This window comes from Ipomoea triloba, chromosome 3, assembly GCF_003576645.1.
Source record: "Ipomoea triloba cultivar NCNSP0323 chromosome 3, ASM357664v1".
NCBI lineage: Eukaryota > Viridiplantae > Streptophyta > Magnoliopsida > Solanales > Convolvulaceae > Ipomoea > Ipomoea triloba.
Window position 1 is genome coordinate 3,170,621 of NC_044918.1, and position 23,439 is coordinate 3,194,059.

General features: G+C 34.6%; 3 protein-coding genes across 3 annotated transcripts in view; 2 read left to right on the forward strand and 1 right to left on the reverse strand.

The window, feature by feature from the left end:
- Positions 1-5,366: 5,366 nt before the first annotated feature.
- Positions 5,367-9,730, reverse strand: LOC116013852 (cysteine-rich receptor-like protein kinase 2). Its single transcript, XM_031253804.1, has 9 exons — positions 9,427-9,730; positions 7,766-7,915; positions 7,180-7,583; positions 6,931-7,071; positions 6,682-6,809; positions 6,336-6,546; positions 6,013-6,235; positions 5,779-5,929; positions 5,367-5,694 (listed from the first exon to the last, which is right to left on the reverse strand). The coding sequence occupies exons 1-9, from the start codon at positions 9,657-9,659 to the stop codon at positions 5,389-5,391; spliced, it is 1,947 nt and encodes a 648-aa protein (XP_031109664.1). The 5' UTR covers positions 9,660-9,730; the 3' UTR covers positions 5,367-5,388.
- Positions 9,731-10,878: 1,148 nt separating this feature from the next.
- Positions 10,879-14,158, forward strand: LOC116012203 (cold-responsive protein kinase 1-like). The gene is made up of 8 exons (XM_031251689.1): positions 10,879-10,964; positions 11,710-12,125; positions 12,219-12,341; positions 12,446-12,573; positions 12,668-12,878; positions 12,980-13,211; positions 13,297-13,447; positions 13,835-14,158. The coding sequence occupies exons 1-8, from the start codon at positions 10,879-10,881 to the stop codon at positions 14,156-14,158; spliced, it is 1,671 nt and encodes a 556-aa protein (XP_031107549.1).
- Positions 14,159-18,385: 4,227 nt separating this feature from the next.
- The window catches only part of LOC116013685 (cold-responsive protein kinase 1-like), an 8,288-nt gene continuing 3,234 nt past the window's right edge, over positions 18,386-23,439 (forward strand). Inside the window, exons 1-5 of the mRNA XM_031253571.1 lie at positions 18,386-18,814; positions 19,719-20,122; positions 20,249-20,368; positions 20,451-20,578; positions 20,673-20,838. Coding sequence (XP_031109431.1) covers positions 18,441-18,814; positions 19,719-20,122; positions 20,249-20,368; positions 20,451-20,578; positions 20,673-20,838 — 1,192 coding nt within the window. The 5' untranslated portion in view covers positions 18,386-18,440. The remainder of the gene's footprint in view (positions 18,815-19,718; positions 20,123-20,248; positions 20,369-20,450; positions 20,579-20,672; positions 20,839-23,439) is intronic.

Below are 23,439 nucleotides of genomic sequence, written 5' to 3' on the forward strand. Positions count from 1 at the left end.
TCTAAATTGAATACACCCTCACAAACATTCCATAACTTCTATTAATATATTATCTATAAATTAGTGCATTGTAAAAATAAAAAAATAAATAAATACAGATGTCATAAAAATAGAGTATATTATTCATAAAGAAAACATAATCAATTTTTATAAATATAACCAATAAAAATATTTCTTGAACTAATGAAACAACTAATGCGGAACCAATAAATATCTCTTAAAAAATTCAACTTAATACAATATATATATATATATATATATATATATATATATATATATAATTAATTAATAAACATACAATTATATAAAATTATAAACATATTAATTAAATAAAATTTTAAAATTACAAATTAAAAAATTTGCTGCGAACAGCAAATTCTTGCTGCGATCGCAACAATTTTTTTGGCTGTGATCGCAACAATTATTTTGTTGTAATGGCAACAAAAAATTTGCTTGAACATTAAAAAAAAAAAAGTATTTATGAAATATTTGAAACGTACCGTAAAATTGATGAAAAATTTGCCTAGTTTAGATAGAGGAAAAAAAGTCTGTAGAGAATGTTGAAAAGTTTGGGGTTGGAGGGCTGGATTTCATCTATTTATATTAATGAAGAGAAAGTCTATAGAAATCCTATTCTGACAGAGTTTGTGAAAGTCAGTAACTTTTTGAATACCAGTAGACTTTTAATAACTCTATAAAAGTCTGAATCGAATACCTATATACTTTTAAAGAGTTTTGAAAAGTTTGAATTGAATACAGGTAGACTTTTAAAGAGTTTATAAAAGTCTAAATTGAATACCATCAAACTTTTAAAGTTGATAAAAGTATTTAAAAGTTCATGAAAGTCGTGATTGAATACACCCCCCTTAATGACTATAATCACAATATGAATTTCACTCTAAACACACATTAAAAAATAATAATTATGAACTTTTTATAAATCAAAGTAGCATGCCACAAGCACATAACTGCCCCTGGCCAGGTATTTATTGCATGTCGAGTCAGCCTCATTTGACAAAATGGTAATGTCTTCGTCAACAAACACCTTTCCTCACGTTCAAATATATATATCTATTTATTATGTGGGCAAGTATATATGCATTATAAAAAAATGTTACACCTCCTTCCCCTCCATAAAAATTTAAAATTTTTAACTTATTGAAACAATTATTTAATATTGAATTTTCAAAATCAAATAATTAATTTAAAAGTGTAAACTAAATGTGTAAGGAACAATTCAAATTATGTAAGTTTGGTCTAAAATTATTCAAATGTTATTATTTGTTAACTATATACAATGTTTAATTTTATTTGTATTATTAATTTGCATATTGTGTATTAACAAATTCTTACCTCTTTATTTGGTATCTAAAATTAGGAGCCGCGTGTAATTAACTTATATAACAATTGACTAAGGCTAGCCTGGACCAACCTAAGGAAAATTTATGGTTCCAATAGGAAGAATTCAATTGAGTTATATTGTATGCACTCTCAGCCCAATTTCAATCATTATATCATGGATTCCTATCTACATTATAATGTATGCGGAATGCGGATCACTGATATACAAATTCATTTTTAATATACTGAAAGTTTATTTTTCGTGTACTACATATTCATTTTTTAATATTCATTTTTAGAGTACTACAAGTTTATCGCAAATTATATCGTGGACCGTGGTCCACAATGCATTGTGGACCGCGGTCCACGATATAAGAACTGCAAGTTCATTACTAGAGCACCCCTATGTAAATAAATATGAAAAAAAAAAAAAAACAGTTATAGACATACTCAAGATGAACAACCCAAATTTGTCTAAAGTTCTCATGTGTGAGACGGTTCTTATATAACGCTATATATAAGGTCATATTCATATGAGAACACTCCCCTACATAAGAATTGTGAATAGATCATAGTCATAGAAAATAAGTGATTGACGGTAATAATGTGTTACCGGTATATTATTTGAGTATTATTGAGTGTTATCAAGTATTTGAGTACAGTATTGAGAGCAGGGCTCAGTGTACAAGATGAGTTCAGTGTAATTTTTGTCTAGTAAAAAGTGTCGTCCCTACAAGTGTTTTTTGTGAGACTTTTATTTTGTTCAGCTCAGTAATGGAGCATTAAGGCTGCTGAACGTTGGTCATCAATGCTGTCAATGCTGAGGAGCTGAACGTTGGTCATCAATGTTGAGGGTCAATGCTGAGGAGCTGAACGTTGGTCATCAATGCTGAGGAGTTGGACTGTTGCGCATTGATGCTGAGGAGTGAGGTGTTGAACGGTTGGTTGAACGTCCGTTGCCTTGCCTCTAGGTCCTGCCAGTGGTTCCGGGTCGGGTGCTGCTAGCCTGATTACTCTGTCAGTGATCAATAGATATACTAAAAGTAAACACCCTAAATCCATGCGTCTAATCATCAACGAAAATCACCCACAAATATTGATTAAGGGGATAACTTGTCCAAACATAAATTTCAACCTTCCATTGAAATAGGTAAGACAACGACAAAATAGGAGTGTATATGTTATTAATCCCTTTCATTTAAAATTATTATTATTATTATTATTATTATTATTATTAAGTATAAGAAAATCTAATTGTTTTGTTAATATTCAATGCTTTAATTTAGCGAGACAAACACTCGGAGTAGATGAGAATAGAATGAGGTCTTATGCTGTGCTCTGGGCGATTTTGTGCACTCATACGCAACAATGTGTGCATCATTGAATGCCACCGGAATTGTGTGCACACTTCTATATAGCACTGTGCACACTGTAAATATTGTATTGCGCACACATCCACATTGAAATGGACACATACACATCATGCACCACCACCATCAACAACGAAAATAATGATAAAAAAAACCTCAGTTAATTCACAGACCTAACTAGTGCACAAACGCATTATTATATGCAAATCACCCAACAAAAAAATGCACACACATATGTACTGTAGTGCACACATACCACACTTGTATATTGCATTGTACATACATTTACATTGAAATGCACACATACACATCATGAACCATCACTATTAGCAAGAAAAACAAGTGATAAAAAAAACTTCAGTTGATTCACATACTTGACTAGTGCACAAACACATCATTAGATACAAACCACACCACATGCAAATGCACACACATATGTACTATTGTGCACACACGCCAAGTTAACAATGCACACTGGGCCATGGCGAGGTGCACACTTACAAAGAAAACACAGTTGCCAATATTTGACAATGCAAATGTTCCCCTACCGATCGGATGATATAGTGCACACTAGTACATTGCCCGTGAAAACTACACATAGGTCAATCACAAATATAGACAATATTATACTCAAATCACAGATAATTAAAAAAAAAAACATAAAAATAAATTTGAGTCCATAGCTGAGGAAAAAAGAAAAAAGAAAGAAAAAGAAATGCATAAGAAGAAGAAAAATCTAAAGCAAGATGGAGAAAGAACCCCATATGAAGAAAAGAGAGTACATTAACAAGAAAATCTTTTAATTTACCATAAATTTAACTCCTAAAATCAAGCATAACATCCACACATAATTATTCCCATTCTTCAAATTAAATTACTACAAACCAAAATTATCAAAACACCCCCATGTAAATAAAAATGTAAATAAATAAAAAATAGATACAATCTAAGATGGACAATCCAGATTTTTCCACACCTCGATCTCATGTGAGAGATGGTCCTCTCACATGCACAAGTCTCGTAATAACACCAAAGTATGGAAGTCAAAATATTGAAATACCAAATTATTCCAAGTCTCATCATAATAACACCAAGTATGGAAGCCAAAATATTGAAATACCAAATAATTCCAAACCATTACAATGGGGAACTTGGAACTAGTGAAAACCAAGACCCAGTTGTCAAGGCTTTTAATTTTGCCATCCAGTCAATTATCATCTAGAATTGAAGATGACATTTGATGAATTTGGTTCTTGCATTTTTGTATTATGAGAGTAAGCGCAGAATTGGCGTTCAATCTGGCGTTAGTAACTATGCCAGCTGATTTTTTTTTTTTTTTTTTTTGGCATGTAATACCAACTTTTTAAGTTTTGAAAGACTTATATTACGAACTAGAGAATGATATCCTTTAATTTGACAGGGATTTTTTTGACTTTTTTCTTTTATAGTAATTTAAATGAATATTATTATTTTCCTTTATGGTACTGTATTTCCTTCTGTCCTTATACCGTGGACCACAGTCCACGATGCATTGTGGACCAAGAGCACAAAACGATATCGTCAATTAAACCCTTTCAGGGATCAATATGGTGATTTTCACAGTTTTAAAATTTTGTCAATTTAGTCACTAAAAAGATTTAATTGACAAAATTTTTAAAAATTCTATGATCAAACTTGTTGAAATGAAAACTAGCAAGGACAACATTGACCATTGGAACCAATTGAGGGACTAAATTTTTTATTCCCCCTATTAAAATGTGTCTTTTATTAATGATTCACTGAAAATTTTGTCCAATTTTTTGGGGTCAATAAAATTTAGGACTGGTTCGATCTTGAACTAACCCGTGAACACCTCTACTAGTTCCAACTATTCAAAGCTATATTTTCTAAAGCCTTGTTTGTACATAACAACGTAGATTAGGCTTGAGAATAGTAAGGAGACTTTGGCTTCTTTACTCCCTTGAAAGGACACGATATGATTGAATATTATTGGAAAAAATGTCAAATAGACCACTGAACTTGTCGCTTTTGTGCAATTGGGCCATTGAACTTTAAAAGTGTGTAATTCAACCATCAAACAAGCAAAATTTGTGCAATTGGACCATTTTTACAAAAAATTTTAATTCAATTTGAGTTAAAAACATTTCAATATTGACTCCCAACTAGTATGGTAGAAGAAAATGCCACTCTTAATACATATATGTTAGTAATATAATTGGATTTTACTAGAAATTTTTTGTAAAAATGGTTCAATTGCACAAATTTTGCTTGTTTGATGGTTGAATTGCACACTTTTTAAGTTCAATGGCCCAATCGCACAAAAGCGATAAGTTCAGTGGCCTATTTGACACTTTTTCCAATATTATTTCATCAATGTCCACTGGAATTCTTCTTCCAATCCTATATAAGATATAACAGTTCCGCAAGGTCCTTCTTAACAGTTCCAGAGTGTGCTGTTGGCATCTAATTTGTCAGGGCAATCCTTTCCAGAATTGCATACTTAGAACTCAGAAAGGTAACCTTCAAATGCTTCTTTCTGTGGCCAGGATTTAACTACATTTGCAGCAAGTTTAGCAGCAAAATTTTCAACTACTATCTATCAATAAAATCGCACAAATGACAAAAATTTTATTCCATAAGAATCTCCATATATAATTTTCGTTTCGTTTCTAAAAGCCTAGCGGCCTGAGAATTCAGAAAGTGAAATGGTGGCATTAGTAGGTGTTGCAGTGACTGCAGGTACCCTCTTATCGAAATTAGTAATAATAGTAGGCCTGTTTTGGGGTCTTTGAATGATTGAGCCATCAATACTTGAAAGCATGCCCATCACTTCTGACATGCTCGGTCTTAGATTCGAAGGCGATTGTGTGCACACCAATGCAATCTCCAACATTCTCTTCACTTCATCAACTTTATACTCATTTGGGTCTAAACTCTTATCCACTAGTTCGAGATGTTCCTCATTTTCGTACAGATTCCATGCCTGTATTTATAAAATGATGCAATGCAAAAGTCAAACAATGTTGAAGATATCAACATTAACCAGCCTCTTCAGACAAGACATTACCAGTTCAAGGAGATACTCAGTTACAGGCTCAACTCGTATGTCGCTGCTCCTTCGCCCACTAATGATCTCGAGAATGACAATGCCAAAGCTGTAGATGTCAACTTTCTCTGATAAATGACCATGAATTGCATACTCGGGCGCTGTATATCCCCTATTGCAACAAAGCAATATAATAATATAATTCAGTGAAATTAAAGATGTGGAAATTAAAAGAAATGAGGCTATTAGGCTTACAAAGTCCCTGCAAATTTAGTGGTACGATGACTCTTGTTTTTAGGTGAAAGCCTTGCCAAACCAAAATCAGCTATTTTTGGCTGGAATTCATCATCTAGTAGTATATTGCTGGATTTTATGTCTCTGTGTATAATGCACACTTCATGCAGATAGGAAAGACCCCTAGCTGTACCGAATATTATATCAACCCGTTGCATCCAATTCAGCTTCCCCCTATTCTCTCCTGCCAATCATGAAATTAAAAGTGGGAAAACTTTATAAATCTCAGCACAAGAGCCAGATCAAGAGAATACTAACAATAACAGTATATGTTTTAGGGGCACCATATATGTATCTGTCAAGGCTGGCATTTGCCATGTATTCATAAACCAGTAGCAGCTCTTCTTGGTTTCCAGAATATCCCAATAGACGAATGAGATTGGGATGATGAATATTTGTAATAAGCTTAACTTCTGTCTCGAAGTCTGCCATTGCTCTACCGGAAATCATTGTTAGTTTCTTTACTGCGACTACATTCCCATTCTGTAGCGTGCCCTATTAAGTCATAGAAGACTGAGATTGGTTATTGTTTCTGAAGTTTCTTCAATTCACTGACAAATTGTAATAATATGAGCAAGAAAAAGAATGAGGAAATAGTGAAATTTATGACTTCTTTTTAGTGGTATTCACCTTGTATACATCACCAAAACCTCCTTCCCCCAATTTATTTTCTTCGCTAAAATCCTTTGTTGCAGCTTTCAAATCTTTATATCTGTAGTTCTCTGAACCTCTGAACTGAGTTGCCCCCAAAATATTGCCTATAGAAGGTAGGAGACAGTCCATAAGTTAACCAAACAGTGAAAAATTAAATTCTTTGTATCAACTAAAAGAATAAGGGTAAAATTATATGATCACTGCCACTAAACGATTGAGTTTCACCTCTTCTCGAAACCTTTGGGTTTTTTGATTGTCTATACCAAAGGAAAATGGCTGCTAATACCAAAATGATTCCTACACCTCCCACTACACCCCCAATAGCTTTCTTCTTTCCTGAACTCCCTGGAGAAGCTGTTACAGAATCTGCATATATATATGGTAAAATTACAGGCAATACAGAGTGAAGGCTGTTCTGTACATATTTAGGCAAAAAGGAGTGCTTAAGAAACATGAAAAGAACAGATTTTATACCTTGTTGAAGAAAGGGTGTTAAGTTAGTTGTCTGATTATCAGCAAAAAATTGTGTGTCTGAGTATCTTAAGAAGCAACCTACTTCAGCAGCTCTTCCATCTGCAGAAACTGGCAAACAATTGCGCACCATGTTACTGTTAGCTATTACCAAACATGCCTGACAGCTGCTTTCGGTGAGTGTTTCAATACATTGCGCCACTGCATAGACGGTAGCACCACCAGCAGCAGAGACCCGCTTTGCTGCAACGAAAAAGCCATTGATTCTGGGCGTTGCGAATATGAGATCATTCAGTAGTTCTTTCGCTGTCGAATTGAAAACATCTTGTTTGGGGACAGTTCGTGCTCCACAAACGGGATGGCTCCCTGCATCTGTATCCTCAGTGTAGAAGAGAGTAGACTCGTACCTGTACGTACAAAACAGAATCAGGTACAACCAGTGTTGCAAAAATCCTGCCTAGACTGTAACCTACAAAATAGTATCAACTATAACCTTGCAAAAATCCCGCCTAGACTGTAACCTACAAAACAGTATCAACTATAACCAGTGTTGCAAAAATCTCGCCTAGCTGTAACGTAACTAACTCACCTGAGGAAGCAACCGTCAAATATGACACGACCACCGGTGGCGAGGTAACAGTTTCGGGCTACTAACACGGCGGCATCGAAACAGGCCACACAGTCAGGCTTGGAGAGGTAGTTTCTACACTGTGCCAATGCGTAGATAGGATGGGCAGTGGTGGCAAAGGTTTTGTTGNAATGCGTAGATAGGATGGGCAGTGGTGGCAAAGGTTTTGTTGTTTCTGGATAACTGGCTTCTGAGATCAGAAAAGCTAGCGTTGAGTTGCTTCGCATAATTAGTTGGTGTATCGGTAACGTTGCTTTGGCCGCAACCCTTGTTCAGTAGGTTGGTTTGTGGGTTGGAAAACGCAGGTTCTGATATTGATGATACCACCAACATCACCACCGCCAACCACCGCCACCCAGCTGCCATATACGATCACTGTTCACTTAATTGACTCAAGCCCGGAGGAGAAATAATACACAAAATTATTGGCATATAAAAAACTAAATATATAGGAAGATGATGATGATATGATAACAAACTTCAGACAAAGTTAAGAATCAATTTCAATCTTAAATCCACAAAAGTTGTACCACTCGGATGAAATTTAAAAAAGAAAAATTTTGTATCGTTTTTATAATTATTGTCAATTTTACCCTGCAATTTTTTCTAATTAATGCACCGACCACAGACAAATAATTTGTGTTCACTCAAAAGTGCACCATAGAACACTCACAAATGCACCACACCCCAGCACTTAGTGCACCACCAAGATATACATGGTGTAGGAAATTATCAAATTCGTATCTTTCTCATCTTTACAGATTTTTAATCGTTGATCTAAGAGCATCCAGTGATTAAGATGAGTTTGCATGACCCCATATGAGAGTAACGTCGCATTTGAATCAAATTCTATATTTATTTATTTATTTTTATTTTAATTTTTTTTTTATTATAATCCATGGCCATGGGACCAAGGATCATTTGATACAGACTTACATTGACGCATGTGTGTATGGAAAAAAAAAATGATATTTTCGATTTATAAAAACAAAATAAAAAATAAAATGGATTGTCAAGGACAGTACCATTTCTAACTTATATGGATACCCTTGAATAAATGGCAGAAAACCTTGGCCCAGTTTGGCCATGTGAAATATAATGACATGAATGTATCCTAATTATTATTGTGTGTATCTGCTCCACACAGTTGTGTAAATCATGATTCAAAAATATTTAAGTAAATTATTTTAACTTGTAAAATAAGATTATTTTAACACATAAAAGTACATTATTCTAACTTATATAAAATAAATTATCTTATCCTAGAAATTTCATTATTATATACTAACACATAAAATTTCATTATTATATACTAACAAATAATAAAATACATTATACATTATTATTCTAACTCACAAAATACATATATTATCTTACCCTAAAAAATTTATTATTCTAACACATATAAAGTATATTATTTTAATTCATAAAATATATTATCTTATCTCAATTCATTATTCTAACATGCGCTTAGAACATAATTTTTTTTTTAACATCAAAATAACGTGGTTTTGGACCATGTAACTTGTCCATGTATCATTTCCCTCATAATAAAAAACCTATTTCACTAAACATCATCTTCTAGATGATAATTGACTGGGTGGCCAAAAGCCTCTGCNAATGCGTAGATAGGATGGGCAGTGGTGGCAAAGGTTTTGTTGTTTCTGGATAACTGGCTTCTGAGATCAGAAAAGCTAGCGTTGAGTTGCTTCGCATAATTAGTTGGTGTATCGGTAACGTTGCTTTGGCCGCAACCCTTGTTCAGTAGGTTGGTTTGTGGGTTGGAAAACGCAGGTTCTGATATTGATGATACCACCAACATCACCACCGCCAACCACCGCCACCCAGCTGCCATATACGATCACTGTTCACTTAATTGACTCAAGCCCGGAGGAGAAATAATACACAAAATTATTGGCATATAAAAAACTAAATATATAGGAAGATGATGATGATATGATAACAAACTTCAGACAAAGTTAAGAATCAATTTCAATCTTAAATCCACAAAAGTTGTACCACTCGGATGAAATTTAAAAAAGAAAAATTTTGTATCGTTTTTATAATTATTGTCAATTTTACCCTGCAATTTTTTCTAATTAATGCACCGACCACAGACAAATAATTTGTGTTCACTCAAAAGTGCACCATAGAACACTCACAAATGCACCACACCCCAGCACTTAGTGCACCACCAAGATATACATGGTGTAGGAAATTATCAAATTCGTATCTTTCTCATCTTTACAGATTTTTAATCGTTGATCTAAGAGCATCCAGTGATTAAGATGAGTTTGCATGACCCCATATGAGAGTAACGTCGCATTTGAATCAAATTCTATATTTATTTATTTATTTTTATTTTAATTTTTTTTTTATTATAATCCATGGCCATGGGACCAAGGATCATTTGATACAGACTTACATTGACGCATGTGTGTATGGAAAAAAAAAATGATATTTTCGATTTATAAAAACAAAATAAAAAATAAAATGGATTGTCAAGGACAGTACCATTTCTAACTTATATGGATACCCTTGAATAAATGGCAGAAAACCTTGGCCCAGTTTGGCCATGTGAAATATAATGACATGAATGTATCCTAATTATTATTGTGTGTATCTGCTCCACACAGTTGTGTAAATCATGATTCAAAAATATTTAAGTAAATTATTTTAACTTGTAAAATAAGATTATTTTAACACATAAAAGTACATTATTCTAACTTATATAAAATAAATTATCTTATCCTAGAAATTTCATTATTATATACTAACACATAAAATTTCATTATTATATACTAACAAATAATAAAATACATTATACATTATTATTCTAACTCACAAAATACATATATTATCTTACCCTAAAAAATTTATTATTCTAACACATATAAAGTATATTATTTTAATTCATAAAATATATTATCTTATCTCAATTCATTATTCTAACATGCGCTTAGAACATAATTTTTTTTTTAACATCAAAATAACGTGGTTTTGGACCATGTAACTTGTCCATGTATCATTTCCCTCATAATAAAAAACCTATTTCACTAAACATCATCTTCTAGATGATAATTGACTGGGTGGCCAAAAGCCTCTGCAACTTGCAGGCCGGTCTTGGTTTTCACTGGTTCGAAGCCCCTGCCCACCCATGGTGATGGCTTTGATTTTTTTTAATTTTTTTTTTTTTGGCATTATCAATGTTTTTAGTTTCTTATTTGGTGTTATTATGAGATTTTAATGTTTAGTTGTGTATTAATTATATTATATAGGTCATTGTGTTCCAATCCTTAACTATATGCTGACAAGGTAGTTCAAAGCTTACTCGCGACAGGCAGATATATATTTAGCATTGATCAGCGCCGCCGTGCCATAGGGTAAATAGCAGTGGAACCCACCACAATGTCCACCGGCGCCGCCGTGCAAAAAGTTATCCATATTCACTTGTTCATAGCATTATTAGACGTGCAAAAAACAGTTGCCAATTAGCTTTGACATTATTTGGCCTTAGTTTTAATCGAAGCTAAATATTTCATGTAAAATTCATTTTGCTCTCAATTAAAACTATTGCTAGCAGGGACGTATTCAGGAATTTGTTCCGGTGGGGTGAAATATAATATATATATTAGATTTTTTTTTCTCCTTTCTCATTTTTTTTTCTAATCACACATACCAAAACTCTTTAAAAATTGCGAAATAACCCCATTGATAAGAATGTTGCGCTCTAAGTCAATGAGAGATATTGTACCAAAAATACCTAGAGATAGAATCAATGTATTTATAGATATATGTACAAAAATATCATGTACTATAAAGCAGGCTCTGACACATTTGGCTCACCCCCATTTTGGTACATATGTATGAGACATTGAATACATAGTTTGTACTGTTTTGTATAGGTACGAGGACAGGTACTTCTACGAGCAGATTTCAGGTGACGGGACCTATCCAATTTGCGGTAAACGAACTGCCCCCGACCAATATGTTTTCAATACGACAGCAAAACAACTGCTATATGAGCTTCAACTTGCAACCCCCAGAACTAATGGGCTTTTCGCCGCAGCAAGAAAGGACGCCTCTGGTGGTGGTGGTAGTGGTAGTGGTGGTTCCGCCTTTGCGGTGGCACAATGTATTGAAACAATCGACGACACTGGGTGTCAGGCATGTTTGACAATAACTTACAGAAACATACTGGGTTGTTTATCAAAATCTGCAGCTGGAAGAGCTATTGCCCCAGGTTGCTTCATGAGATACTCAAACAAACGCTTTTTTCCGAGTAACCAGACAACTAATCTAGCAGCCTTCCTAGAAACAGGTATAAAATTTGTCAAAAACTGTTGTTTTTTTTTTGTTGTCTATGTGCATTATTTTTTTTATAGTGCTGGTAACATCTATTGATCTTCTCCAGGGAGTTCATCAGGAAAAAAGAAAGCTATTATTGCAGGTGTAGTGGGTGGTGTGGGAATCATATTGGTATTAGCAGCCATTTTTCTTTATCTAAGATCAAAAAACACAAAAGCAGCAAGAAGAGGTGATCGAATTGAAGCTAGTTAGTTTAGTTTAGTTTAGTTACGTTGCAGTCATTATCATATCATATCCAATCTTATTGATACAACTTTTGTTAAAATTGTTTAGGCAATATTTTGGGGGCAACTCAGTTGAGAGGTCCAGAGAACTACAGATATAAAGATTTGAAAGCCGCAACAAAAGGTTTCAGCGCAGAAAATAAACTCGGCCAAGGAGGTTTTGGTGATGTATACAAGGTTAGCAACGATTTCAATTCCTTTCTTGCTCATCTTACTATTTGTCAGGAATTTCAGAAATGATTAATAATCAAAGCCATGATTAAACATTTAGGGCACACTAAAGAACGGGGATGTGGTTGCGGTGAAGAAACTAGCAATGATTTCCAATAGAGCAAAGACAGACTTCGAAACCGAAGTTAGGCTTATTACAAATGTCCATCATCGCAATCTCATTCGCCTATTGGGATGTTCTGCCAAAGGAGAAGAGCTGCTATTGGTTTATGAATACATGGCAAATGCCAGTCTTGACAGATACATATATGGTGGGTGCTCCTAAAACATGGTTATTCTTTTGATGATCTGATCTGGTTACTTTTGAGTTGGGATATGATGTATGAACTATTCCCATTTTTATGATTGACAGGAGATAAACGAGGGATGCTGAATTGGAAGCAACGTGTTGATATAATATTGGGTACAGCTACGGGTCTTACCTATCTGCATGAGCAATTCCATGTATGTATCATACACAGAGACATAAAATCCAGCAATATATTACTAGATGATGACTTTCAGCCCAAAATTGCTGATTTTGGTCTGGCAAGGCTTTTACCTGAAAATCAGAGCCATGTTAGCACTAAATTTGCAGGAACTTTGTAAGCCTTATTCTTTTCCACATTTTCTTATCAAGGGAAATCAATACTTTTAACCACTAAACTAGGCCTACTCGTATTGCAATAGGGGATATACAGCGCCAGAATATGCGCTTCATGGCCACTTATCAGAGAAAGTTGACATCTACAGTTTTGGCATCGTCATCCTGGAAATCATTAGTGGTAGAAGGAGCAGTGACATACGAGTTGAGCCTGTCACTGAGTATCTCCTTGAACAAGTAATTTCTCGTTTTGTGAATCCTCTCACTATTAATTTATACTTTTAGTTAAAACATACTACCTCCGTCCCAAAATGGTTGTCTGATTCGTTTAACGAGGCTTGACTGAAGTTATTTTTAATCCAATTTTTAATAATATTAAGTTTAGCATTAATATATAAAATTTATATATTTAGAAACTACATTAAAAGTACTATTAAACATAAAAAATTAAATTTAAAAATAATAAAAAAGTTACTAAAGAAAATAAATAATGAAGAAAGAGTTGGTTTGACCAATGAATAGTAAATAGGACAGGTAAAATGGGACAGAGGAAGTAATAGATTGTTTGAATTGAAAATTTATCTTGATTTCTTCAATATTTAACTTATGCATGATTTTATACAGGCATGGAAACTTTACGAGAACGGGGAACATCTACGACTGGTGGATAGCACTTTAGACCCCAATGACTATACAGCAGAAGAAGTGAAGAGAATCTTGGAGATTGCATTGGTATGCACCCAATCACCTCCCAATCTAAGGCCAAGCATGTCGGAAATGGTCATCATGCTTTCAAGTGATCGTCCAATATTTCAAAACCAACCAAACAGGCCTACCGTTATCTCTGATTTGGGGAATAGGGTACAGGTAGTTACGGACGCATCAACCACCACAGCATCATCCGCTTCTCATGCCACCGTTTCAATTTCAGATGTCTCAGGCCGCTAGGCTTTTTATGAAGGGTGAGTGTTCTATGATGCTCAATCTTAAATATTGTTATCTATAAGATGGGTCGAGTCAGATAAAAATGTATGTAATACTTTATATTGAAAAATGTAATACTAATTACGTTTATCTGTGAGACGGGTCGAGTAAAAAATAAGAATGTATGTAATACTTGTGTTGAAAAATATAGTACTAATATATGGATTATAATAAACATTGATATTTCAAAATATCAACATTGATTCTTGACTTTCCATTAGATCAACTTAAATTTTTAATTTGACTATGCATTTATAATGTGATTTAGGCATTGAACAGTTTTTCTAATAAATATACGGATAATATTGAGAAGTCAAGTTAGTTTATCCTGTTATTTTTTTTTCATTAGTTGATGATATAATTTACAAGTGTGAACATTCAACTTTTCAAACTAAAATTGCAAAAATTCTAACTTTTCGTTTCAAAATCATTTAAGTTTCTCCTTGAAAATTCTCAACCAAACTCTTACGTTCTTTTGAGGGAGAATGGTTATTTTAGTCCCTCAATGATACTAGATAGTCACTCAGTCTCTTAATTATACATATGTAATCATATTTAGTTCATAAATTGTTTGTATAAGAGAAAACTGATGAATTTAATATTTAGGTACTCTTTCATCGTTGTAAAATACAGTGACACAGTTACCTTTTTCTTTGCAAACTTGTAGCCCCAAAAACCCTAGCTTCCTTTATCTTTTTCTCTTGCGTTGTTCAGGTATTTTTTTTCCTCGCCAAAATTCTGTCTCCATTCTCACCATCCTCCCCACTTTGATTGAAACTGGCAATTTAAAATAGCTAAAAACTTGTGTGAGACTGTCTCACGAATAAAAATAACAAAATCTATTGAGACTTGCGTTTTTAGACCAAAAACGTAAGTCCAAATAAAAATTTTATTTTCTAAGGGTTGCCTAAGATTGAAATGGTCTTTGCTTGCAAAGTATATCTGCCATTCATTCCCCACCACCACATCTGTAGGAATCCTCTATACACAAGACATGAAAAAATTGAATTTTCTTTGATATTTCTCATAATACAAGAGCCTATTTCATTGAACCATCTTTTCAATGATCGAATGCAGGATCTGTAACGCCAAACAGTCTTCTTTTATGTTGGAAAAAGTTGCGATGATGAATTGGAATATTGTAGAGGATGAGCTCCAATTTTAATTTGTACGTATATATACTAGCTAGTGCATGCATATCCACACACGTACAAATCGAATCTCCCTTCCTTCACGTTCACGCCATATATATATTATATATATACAATCCATATATGTAAACAATTAACTCTGATCTTTGGAGGTCACAACTGTTGGGATTCTTATCCACCTCCATCCTTTTCACCCTACCGAAGACTTCAAAGGTTTGAACATGTTAACATAAGTATTGAGAAGTCATTCGGTCAAGTATGGGATTAGCATCATCCATTGTTTGGGTGATTATTGGCACCGGATTAGTATTATAGTTACTAATATAAGTATTACATTTTATCTTAATTAATCCGATCCGTTTCAAACAAGTTTTTGCATTTACAAAAGCACATCTATACATGGATATTTGGGTAAAAACAAAGTATATTTAGACTAAAATAATGTGAGTTTTATCCTAAATGATGCAAATTCACCCCAACATAAATCTTGAAAATTTTATGCATATTTACAAAAGGAAAATGCTAAGTTCTCCTAAATTTACCCTTTGCAACACAATCACTTCATGTGGCAAGTTCTAATTAATAGGTTTGTTTTTTTTATTGAGTGAGTGTCCTATAATATTTATACTGAAAAATGTAATACTAATAGAAATAAATTTTTAGTTAATAATAAGTATAGTACTTTTGAGAAAAATGTAATACTTTAAAATCAAAATATAATATTTAGAAGTTGAACATTTACTTATGAGATATTAATCATGGATAAATTGAGAAAAAATGTTATACTTTTAAATCAAAATGTAATATTAGGGGTTGAAGAGTTAGGAAATTAAAATTGTAATACTTAGAAAATTTTAGATCAAAACAATGCATGTTTAGACTGGGTCCGTTTAGAAACCCAAAAAATGACTTCTAGAAGTCTTTTTTTAAAAAAAAAAAAATTTTCCTCTTTGGGTATTCAAGGAAAATAAAGTTTAAAAAAATTATTAATTCTGGTTAACGGAAAAAAAATCTAATTTGGCAAAAAATGGACATTTTTCTACATTATATTCTTTATTTTCCGTATCTATTTTCTTTCTCATCTCTTTTCAAGCTAGTTTTGTATTATTATTACAACCACCACAAAACCACTACTAATGCCGCACCACCACCCCACGACCACAAGTGCTACCACCACCACCACAAGTTGTTGTTGTTATTTTTATTTTATAACAAATAATATGTTCATTTTCAGTAATATGAATCAAACATAAATGTGACTTTTACCACTCAGTGGTATTTTCGGCACAACTTCTTCTTCTTCTTTTTCTTCTTTTTTGTGGATACATCTTTTAATAAGGAATCATTTTCAAATTCGAATATTAAGGTGCTAAAAAATTGAGTTAAAATAAAAGTGGAGAATCTACCAAATTTTCTTATTATATACTTCTTTTTATACTTGGTAAGTTTTAATATTCAATCATACAAAGAAAAAGACCACTGGAGTTTCATATGACAACTATGTATCTATCTCCAAATGTGCTTTGAGAAATGCAAAGGACAAATTGCTATGTTTCTAACAATGATTAATCAGTAGTTCATTGCGTACTACAACTGAGATTGTAATCTAATCTTGGGAAAATTTATTATCAATTTTTGTGAACGGGAGTTCATCTTTCCAATAGGATTTGCAGCGGAAGGCAAGAAAGATTTTGCAATACATACAAGGGAGTTTTGTTCTCAATGCATTGTGAGTTGAGCTTTTTTTTTTAATTAGGTTCTCGTAGACTCAAAACTCAATAATCACGTTAAAATCTTGGAGTCTAATTTTTTTAATGCATTTTTATCTATACGTACAGTTGTGGCACTGCATGCTTGATTATAATTTATAATCAAGCACTTGCTCATGAATCATGATATAAATAAAACAAACGTATAGACATTGATAATAATCTAATTGGCCTTTTAATCCAACATTTAATGATATCAAGTATAAACAGATTGCTTCCTGACACAAATAACTTGCACACATATATATTATAGTACTCACCGCAGTTTACATAATTGATGTGATACTAAAAATAATTAATTTATCAATATTAAAGTTTGAGTTTGTTTCAGGGAATATGGTCAACTTAAAGTCTTTCGCAGTGGCGCTGGTGGACAATGTGGGTTCCGCTGCTATTTAAACTATGGGGTTGCAGTCCCCAAGGGGTATCCATCCCTGGAGATAAATGATATGTTTCCTAATTGGATGTTGCAGCTTTTCTTGGTGAAGAATTAAGTTGAAATAAAGGCCAAGGTACTACGTTTGGCCACTAGACCGAGGTTGTCTGCCATTTATTCCACGGCACCCATATATAGTTGGAATGATATTGAGGTGTTTGGCAAATAATTGTTAGCGGATCTAGTTAGCGAGTTTGACTAGTTGATAACATTAACTAGTTGTAGAAATATGTTTGATAAATTAGCTGATAGCTAATTATATACAAAATGATATTTAAGAGTATAATTTATTTTTTAAAAAAACTTATTGAAAAGTTGTTTTGATCAACTTTTTGAATTTTAGCTTTTTGGATCAATAAGCTGTTACAAAAAGCAAATTAACCAAATAGTTGTTTAACAAAGTAAAATAGCTAATAGTTATCAAATAAGTCAAAAATAGTTATCAAATAAGTCAAAATTGACTGAGTATCCATATAGGACCACCTTGTTTTTTTTTTCTTTAAATTTTTTGAGTAGTCAATAGAGTCAATACTGCACTGAGACTAGATCGCATAATCTCCCAGTTGGGCAACCTAGCCAATAGAGTCAATACCGAACTGAGATTAGATCGCATGATCTCAGTCAATAGAATCAATACTCCATCTACTGATGCTCGATCCCAAGATCTACCAATTGAGCAACTTAGTCAATATCGCATCCACTAAAACTCGATCTTATGATCTCCCAGTTAGGCAACCTAGGTTGAGTTTACCAAGGCTCTGTTGGCCACTAGATCGTATTTGTCTTTAAAATCCATTTTATTATACTTTTATTTTATTCAATGTGAATGCTCAATCTTTTTATAAGCGAAGTCTGTGTATTTCTCGTCCTTGAGGCTACAGAGATCATATATGGCAGTCTCAGGCAGGTGGTGGTGGTGGTGGTTCGCGGTGTTGATCATGGTGGTATCATTATCAGAGCCTGCGTTGGCTAACCCACAAACCTACCAACTAGCTAAAGGTTGCAGCCCGTACAATACTAGCGATCCACCTGAAGATTTTGTGAGGAAAATCAACGCCACCTTCGCTCATCTCAGAAACCAATTCTCCAGAGGCAACAAAAGCTTTGCCACCGCCGAGCATATTCCTATCTATGCAATGGCACAGTGTAGAAACTACCTCTCCAAGCCTGACTGTGTCGCCTGTTTCGATGCCGCCGTGTTAGTATCCCGACAATGCTCCATCGCCACCGGTGCTCGTGTCATATTTGATGGCTGCTTCCTCAGGTGAGTTACGCTACGTTACAACCTCGACTGGATTTTTGCAACACTGGTTGTAACTAATTTTTTCCAAACACCTTAATTTCAATTAGGAAAAAGTGTCAAATAGGCCACTGAACTTATCTTTTTTGGTGCAATTAGGTTATTGAACTTAAAAAGTGTGCAATTCAACCATCAAACAAACAAAATTTGTGCAATTGGACCACTTTTACAAAAAATTTTTGATAAAATCCAATTATATTACTAACATATATGTAATAAGAGTGGCATTTTCTTCTACCATACTAGTTGGGAGTCAATATTGAAATGTTTTTAACTCAAATTGAATTAAAATTTTTTGTAAAAATGGTCTAATTGCACAAATTTTACTTGTTTGATGGTTGAATTGCACAATTTTTAAGTTCAATGGCCCAATTGCACAAAAACGACAAGTTCAGTGGCTTATTTGACACTTTTCCCTTTCAATTAATTAGCTTATTCAACTTCAGCTAGCTTGTAGGCTAGGTATGCCAAACAGAGCCAGGTAAACTCAGCCTAGGTTGCCCAGGGCCAATAGGCTACTCCCCTTGTAGTCAAAATTGTAATTTTGTGATTATCAAGTCAATAGCCGGACCAACTTGACTAGGTTGTCCACTTGCATTCAAACCCGGTGGACGAATTTTCCATCTTCAAGAAAAAACGCTTTGATCTCCTATCAGAAAAATTCCCAATTCTCCCTTTGCTTCGACTCTCACATAAAGTTTTTGCTTCGATAATTCAAAAATAGGAGAGGTTTTTTTAGCAATGAATCGTATTCAAAATCATTCCATTGAGGATGTTTTACTCTATCAAAACGTCGGATTTCTAAATTCTCATAAGGCCCCGTTATGATGAATACAATACCTGGAACATTTTGTTTTGTTTTGTATAGGTACGAGATGAATGACTTCTACAATAAGATTACAGATGAAGGAAACCGTCAAATTTGTGGCAAACGAACTGCCCACAATCAAGATGTTTTCAATACCACAGCACAACAACTACTAAATGAGCTTGTACTCGCAACGCCCAGAATTCATGGCTTTTTCGCTGCAGCAAAGCAGGAGATCTCTGGCGGTGGTGCTACCGCCTATGCGGTGGCACAATGTATTGAAACAATCACCCAAACTGGCTGTATGGAATGCTTGGCAATCGCTTACAGTAACATACAGAATTGTTTACCAAAATCTGGTTCTGGAAGAGCTGTTGACGTAGGGTGCTTCTTGAGATACTCAAACAAACATATCTTTGCAAATAACCAGACAACTAACCTAGCACCATTCCTAGGAGGAGGAGGTATAAAATCAGTTCTGTTCTCTTCATGTTTCTTAAAAACGTAACTCCTTTTTAGCCTGCACATTCTGTAAATATGAAATAATTATATTAGTATTCACCTAACTGGTAATATAATATCTTCTCCAGGGAGATCAGGAAAAAAGAAAGCTATTATTGCGGGTGTAGCCGGTGGTGTAGGAATCATTTTGGTTTTAGCAGCGCTTTTCCTTTACCAACAATCAAAAAAGCCCAAGGCAGCAAGAAGAGGTTATCTGAAGATGGTTTAATTTAGTGATACAACTTTCAATTCACTGTTTGGTTTTAACTTGTGGACTGTGTTCTTCTATAGGGGATATATTGGGGGCAACTCAGTTGAGAGGTCCAGAGAACTACGGATATAAAGATCTGAAAACTGCAACCAAAGGATTTAGTGAAGAAAATAAACTGGGTGAAGGAGGTTTTGGTGATGTATACAAGGTAATTGAGTAATATATGAAAGATCATATTAAATAAGAAGTCAATCTTACTATTTTCTCATCTTACAATTCTTGTATGACTGAACATCTTGCAGGGCACACTAAAGAACGGGGATGTGGTTGCAGTAAAGAAACTGGTGATTTCCAGTAGAGCAAAGGCAGACTTTGATAGTGAAGTTAGGCTTATTACAAATGTCCATCATCGCAATCTCATTCGTCTATTAGGATGCTCTGCCAAAGGAGAAGAGCTGCTACTGGTTTATGAATGTTGGGAAAAATCCCACTTCCTGTGACAATCAAAATCACAGACCCGACACGGTACACAAATACGAGATAATACACAATAGCCCAAAAATAAATATGAACACAAGGAACACAAGATTTACGTGGAAAACCCCAAAACCGCGGGGAAAAACCACGGGCCACCAACAACAAAATATTCCACTATATCACAAATCTTGGGTACAAAGTTTCAGGCTACCACACGAGCCAAACATCTACAAATCATCAAATACAACAACTCCTAGGCCAAATACATTCTTATAATATTCACAGGCTAAAAGGAATAATATCTCGTACTCAAAATATTCAATTTCCAAGACTAGGATAAAAATGAATAGAAATATTACGAGATTATCCAAAGAGATGCCTGGAATAAATAAGCTGACCTCTCTAAATATTTGATGAAGAAAATACCCAAGAGCTAGGCAAACCCACGACAAAATAGCACGGCAAAACTACACCAAAGATGAAGGAGAAAATAGTTTGTTCCTTCTGCTGATGAACCGCCGAACGCCAAAAGAAGAGGAAGAAGAAAGATGAGTTTTTCTTCCTCTGCTGAACTGCCGAACTCACTGCCTCTCTGTGTTTCTCTCTACTGGCCGAAAAAAGANTGTTGGGAAAAATCCCACTTCCTGTGACAATCAAAATCACAGACCCGACACGGTACACAAATACGAGATAATACACAATAGCCCAAAAATAAATATGAACACAAGGAACACAAGATTTACGTGGAAAACCCCAAAACCACGGGGAAAAACCACGGGCCACCAACAACAAAATATTCCACTATATCACAAATCTTGGGTACAAAGTTTCAGGCTACCACACGAGCCAAACATCTACAAATCATCTAATACAACAACTCCTAGGCCAAATACATTCTTATAATATTCACAGGCTAAAAGGAATAATATCTCGTACTCAAAATATTCAATTTCCAAGACTAGGATAAAAATGAATAGAAATATTACGAGATTATCCAAAGAGATGCCTGGAATAAATAAGCTGACCTCTCTAAATATTTGATGAAGAAAATACCCAAGAGCTAGGCAAACCCACGACAAAATAGCACGGCAAAACTACACCAAAGATGAAGGAGAAAATAGTTTGTTCCTTCTGCTGATGAACCGCCGAACGCCAAAAGAAGAGGAAGAAGAAAGATGAGTTTTTCTTCCTCTGCTGAACTGCCGAACTCACTGCCTCTCTGTGTTTCTCTCTACTGGCCGAAAAAAGAGAAGAATGGGAATGATATTTTTACACTTGCTGCTGCCCACTACTGCCGAAAAACAACAACAAAAACAAAATGGGAATAATTGGAGAATGGAGCTACAGTGAAAGTTGCAGTCCACATGCGCATGATGTCTCCACTTGCTGCAAAGTCATGCTCCTTTTTCCTTCCACTACATTGTGTTTTTGTTTTATTTATTTTATTTTATTCCATTCACATAGGAGGGACCCAACAAATCTCCCCCTACCGACTATGTGAAAGTAATCACCAACTCGGCGATAGAGCAACGAACCTCAGGCCATTGTCCCTTTTGCTCACTCTCCACAGCCTCTTCATAAGACTCATGTTTTCTCCCTCTTCAGTCAAAAGCACATACTGACTAGAAGAATAACGAGTAGATGGTATCCGCTCCCTAACAGACCTTCTCGGAAGATCAACTGGAACCTGCGAAGGAACCTCCTGTTCCTGGTGCACAACATCATCAACATGACCATCTACATTAGCTGCATCATCCTGATATTCTGGTACAAGATCACCATTCTGAACATTTTCCTGAACCTCATCAACATCATGTGTACCTCTGTGGTAAACTGGCTCAATGTCAACCAAACTTCCACTAGCATGAGATTCTGGCTCTTTCACTTTGTCAATATTCTCAATGGTTTGATTTTCAAAGAACACTACATCACGACTTCTGACTAGCTTCTTCTGAACTGGATCATACAGCCTGTAGCCAAATTCATCAAACCCATAACCAATGAAAATGCACTCTCTAGTCTTCGAATCCAACTTAGATCTCTCATCTCTTGGAACATGCACAAATGCCTTAAAACCGAAGACTTTAAGGTGATCGTAAGAAACTTCCTTTCCACACCAAACTTTATCAGGAACTTCATATTTCAAAGCAACAACGGGAGATAAATTGATAACATGAACAGCTGTGGAAACTGCCTCAGCCCAGAAAGAACTAGGCAACTTTGCATCATCAAGCATACATCTGACCCTCTCCATAATAGTTCGGTTCATCCTTTCTGCTAAGCCATTTAACTGAGGAGTCTTAGGAGGAGTTTTCTGATGCCTGATACAGTACCTTCTGCAATACTCATCAAACGGTCCACAATATTCACCGCCATTATCAGTACGGATGCACTTCAATTTCTTTCCTGTCTGTCTTTCAACAAGGGCATGAAACTCTTTAAACACACCAAGCACATCACTCTTGTGCTTCAAAGTGTAGACCCAGAGTTTCCTAGAATAGTCATCAATAAAGGTTACAAAGTAAACTGCACCTCCGAGTGACCTAACCTTCATTGGTCCACACACATCAGAATGTATCAACTCAAGTGGCT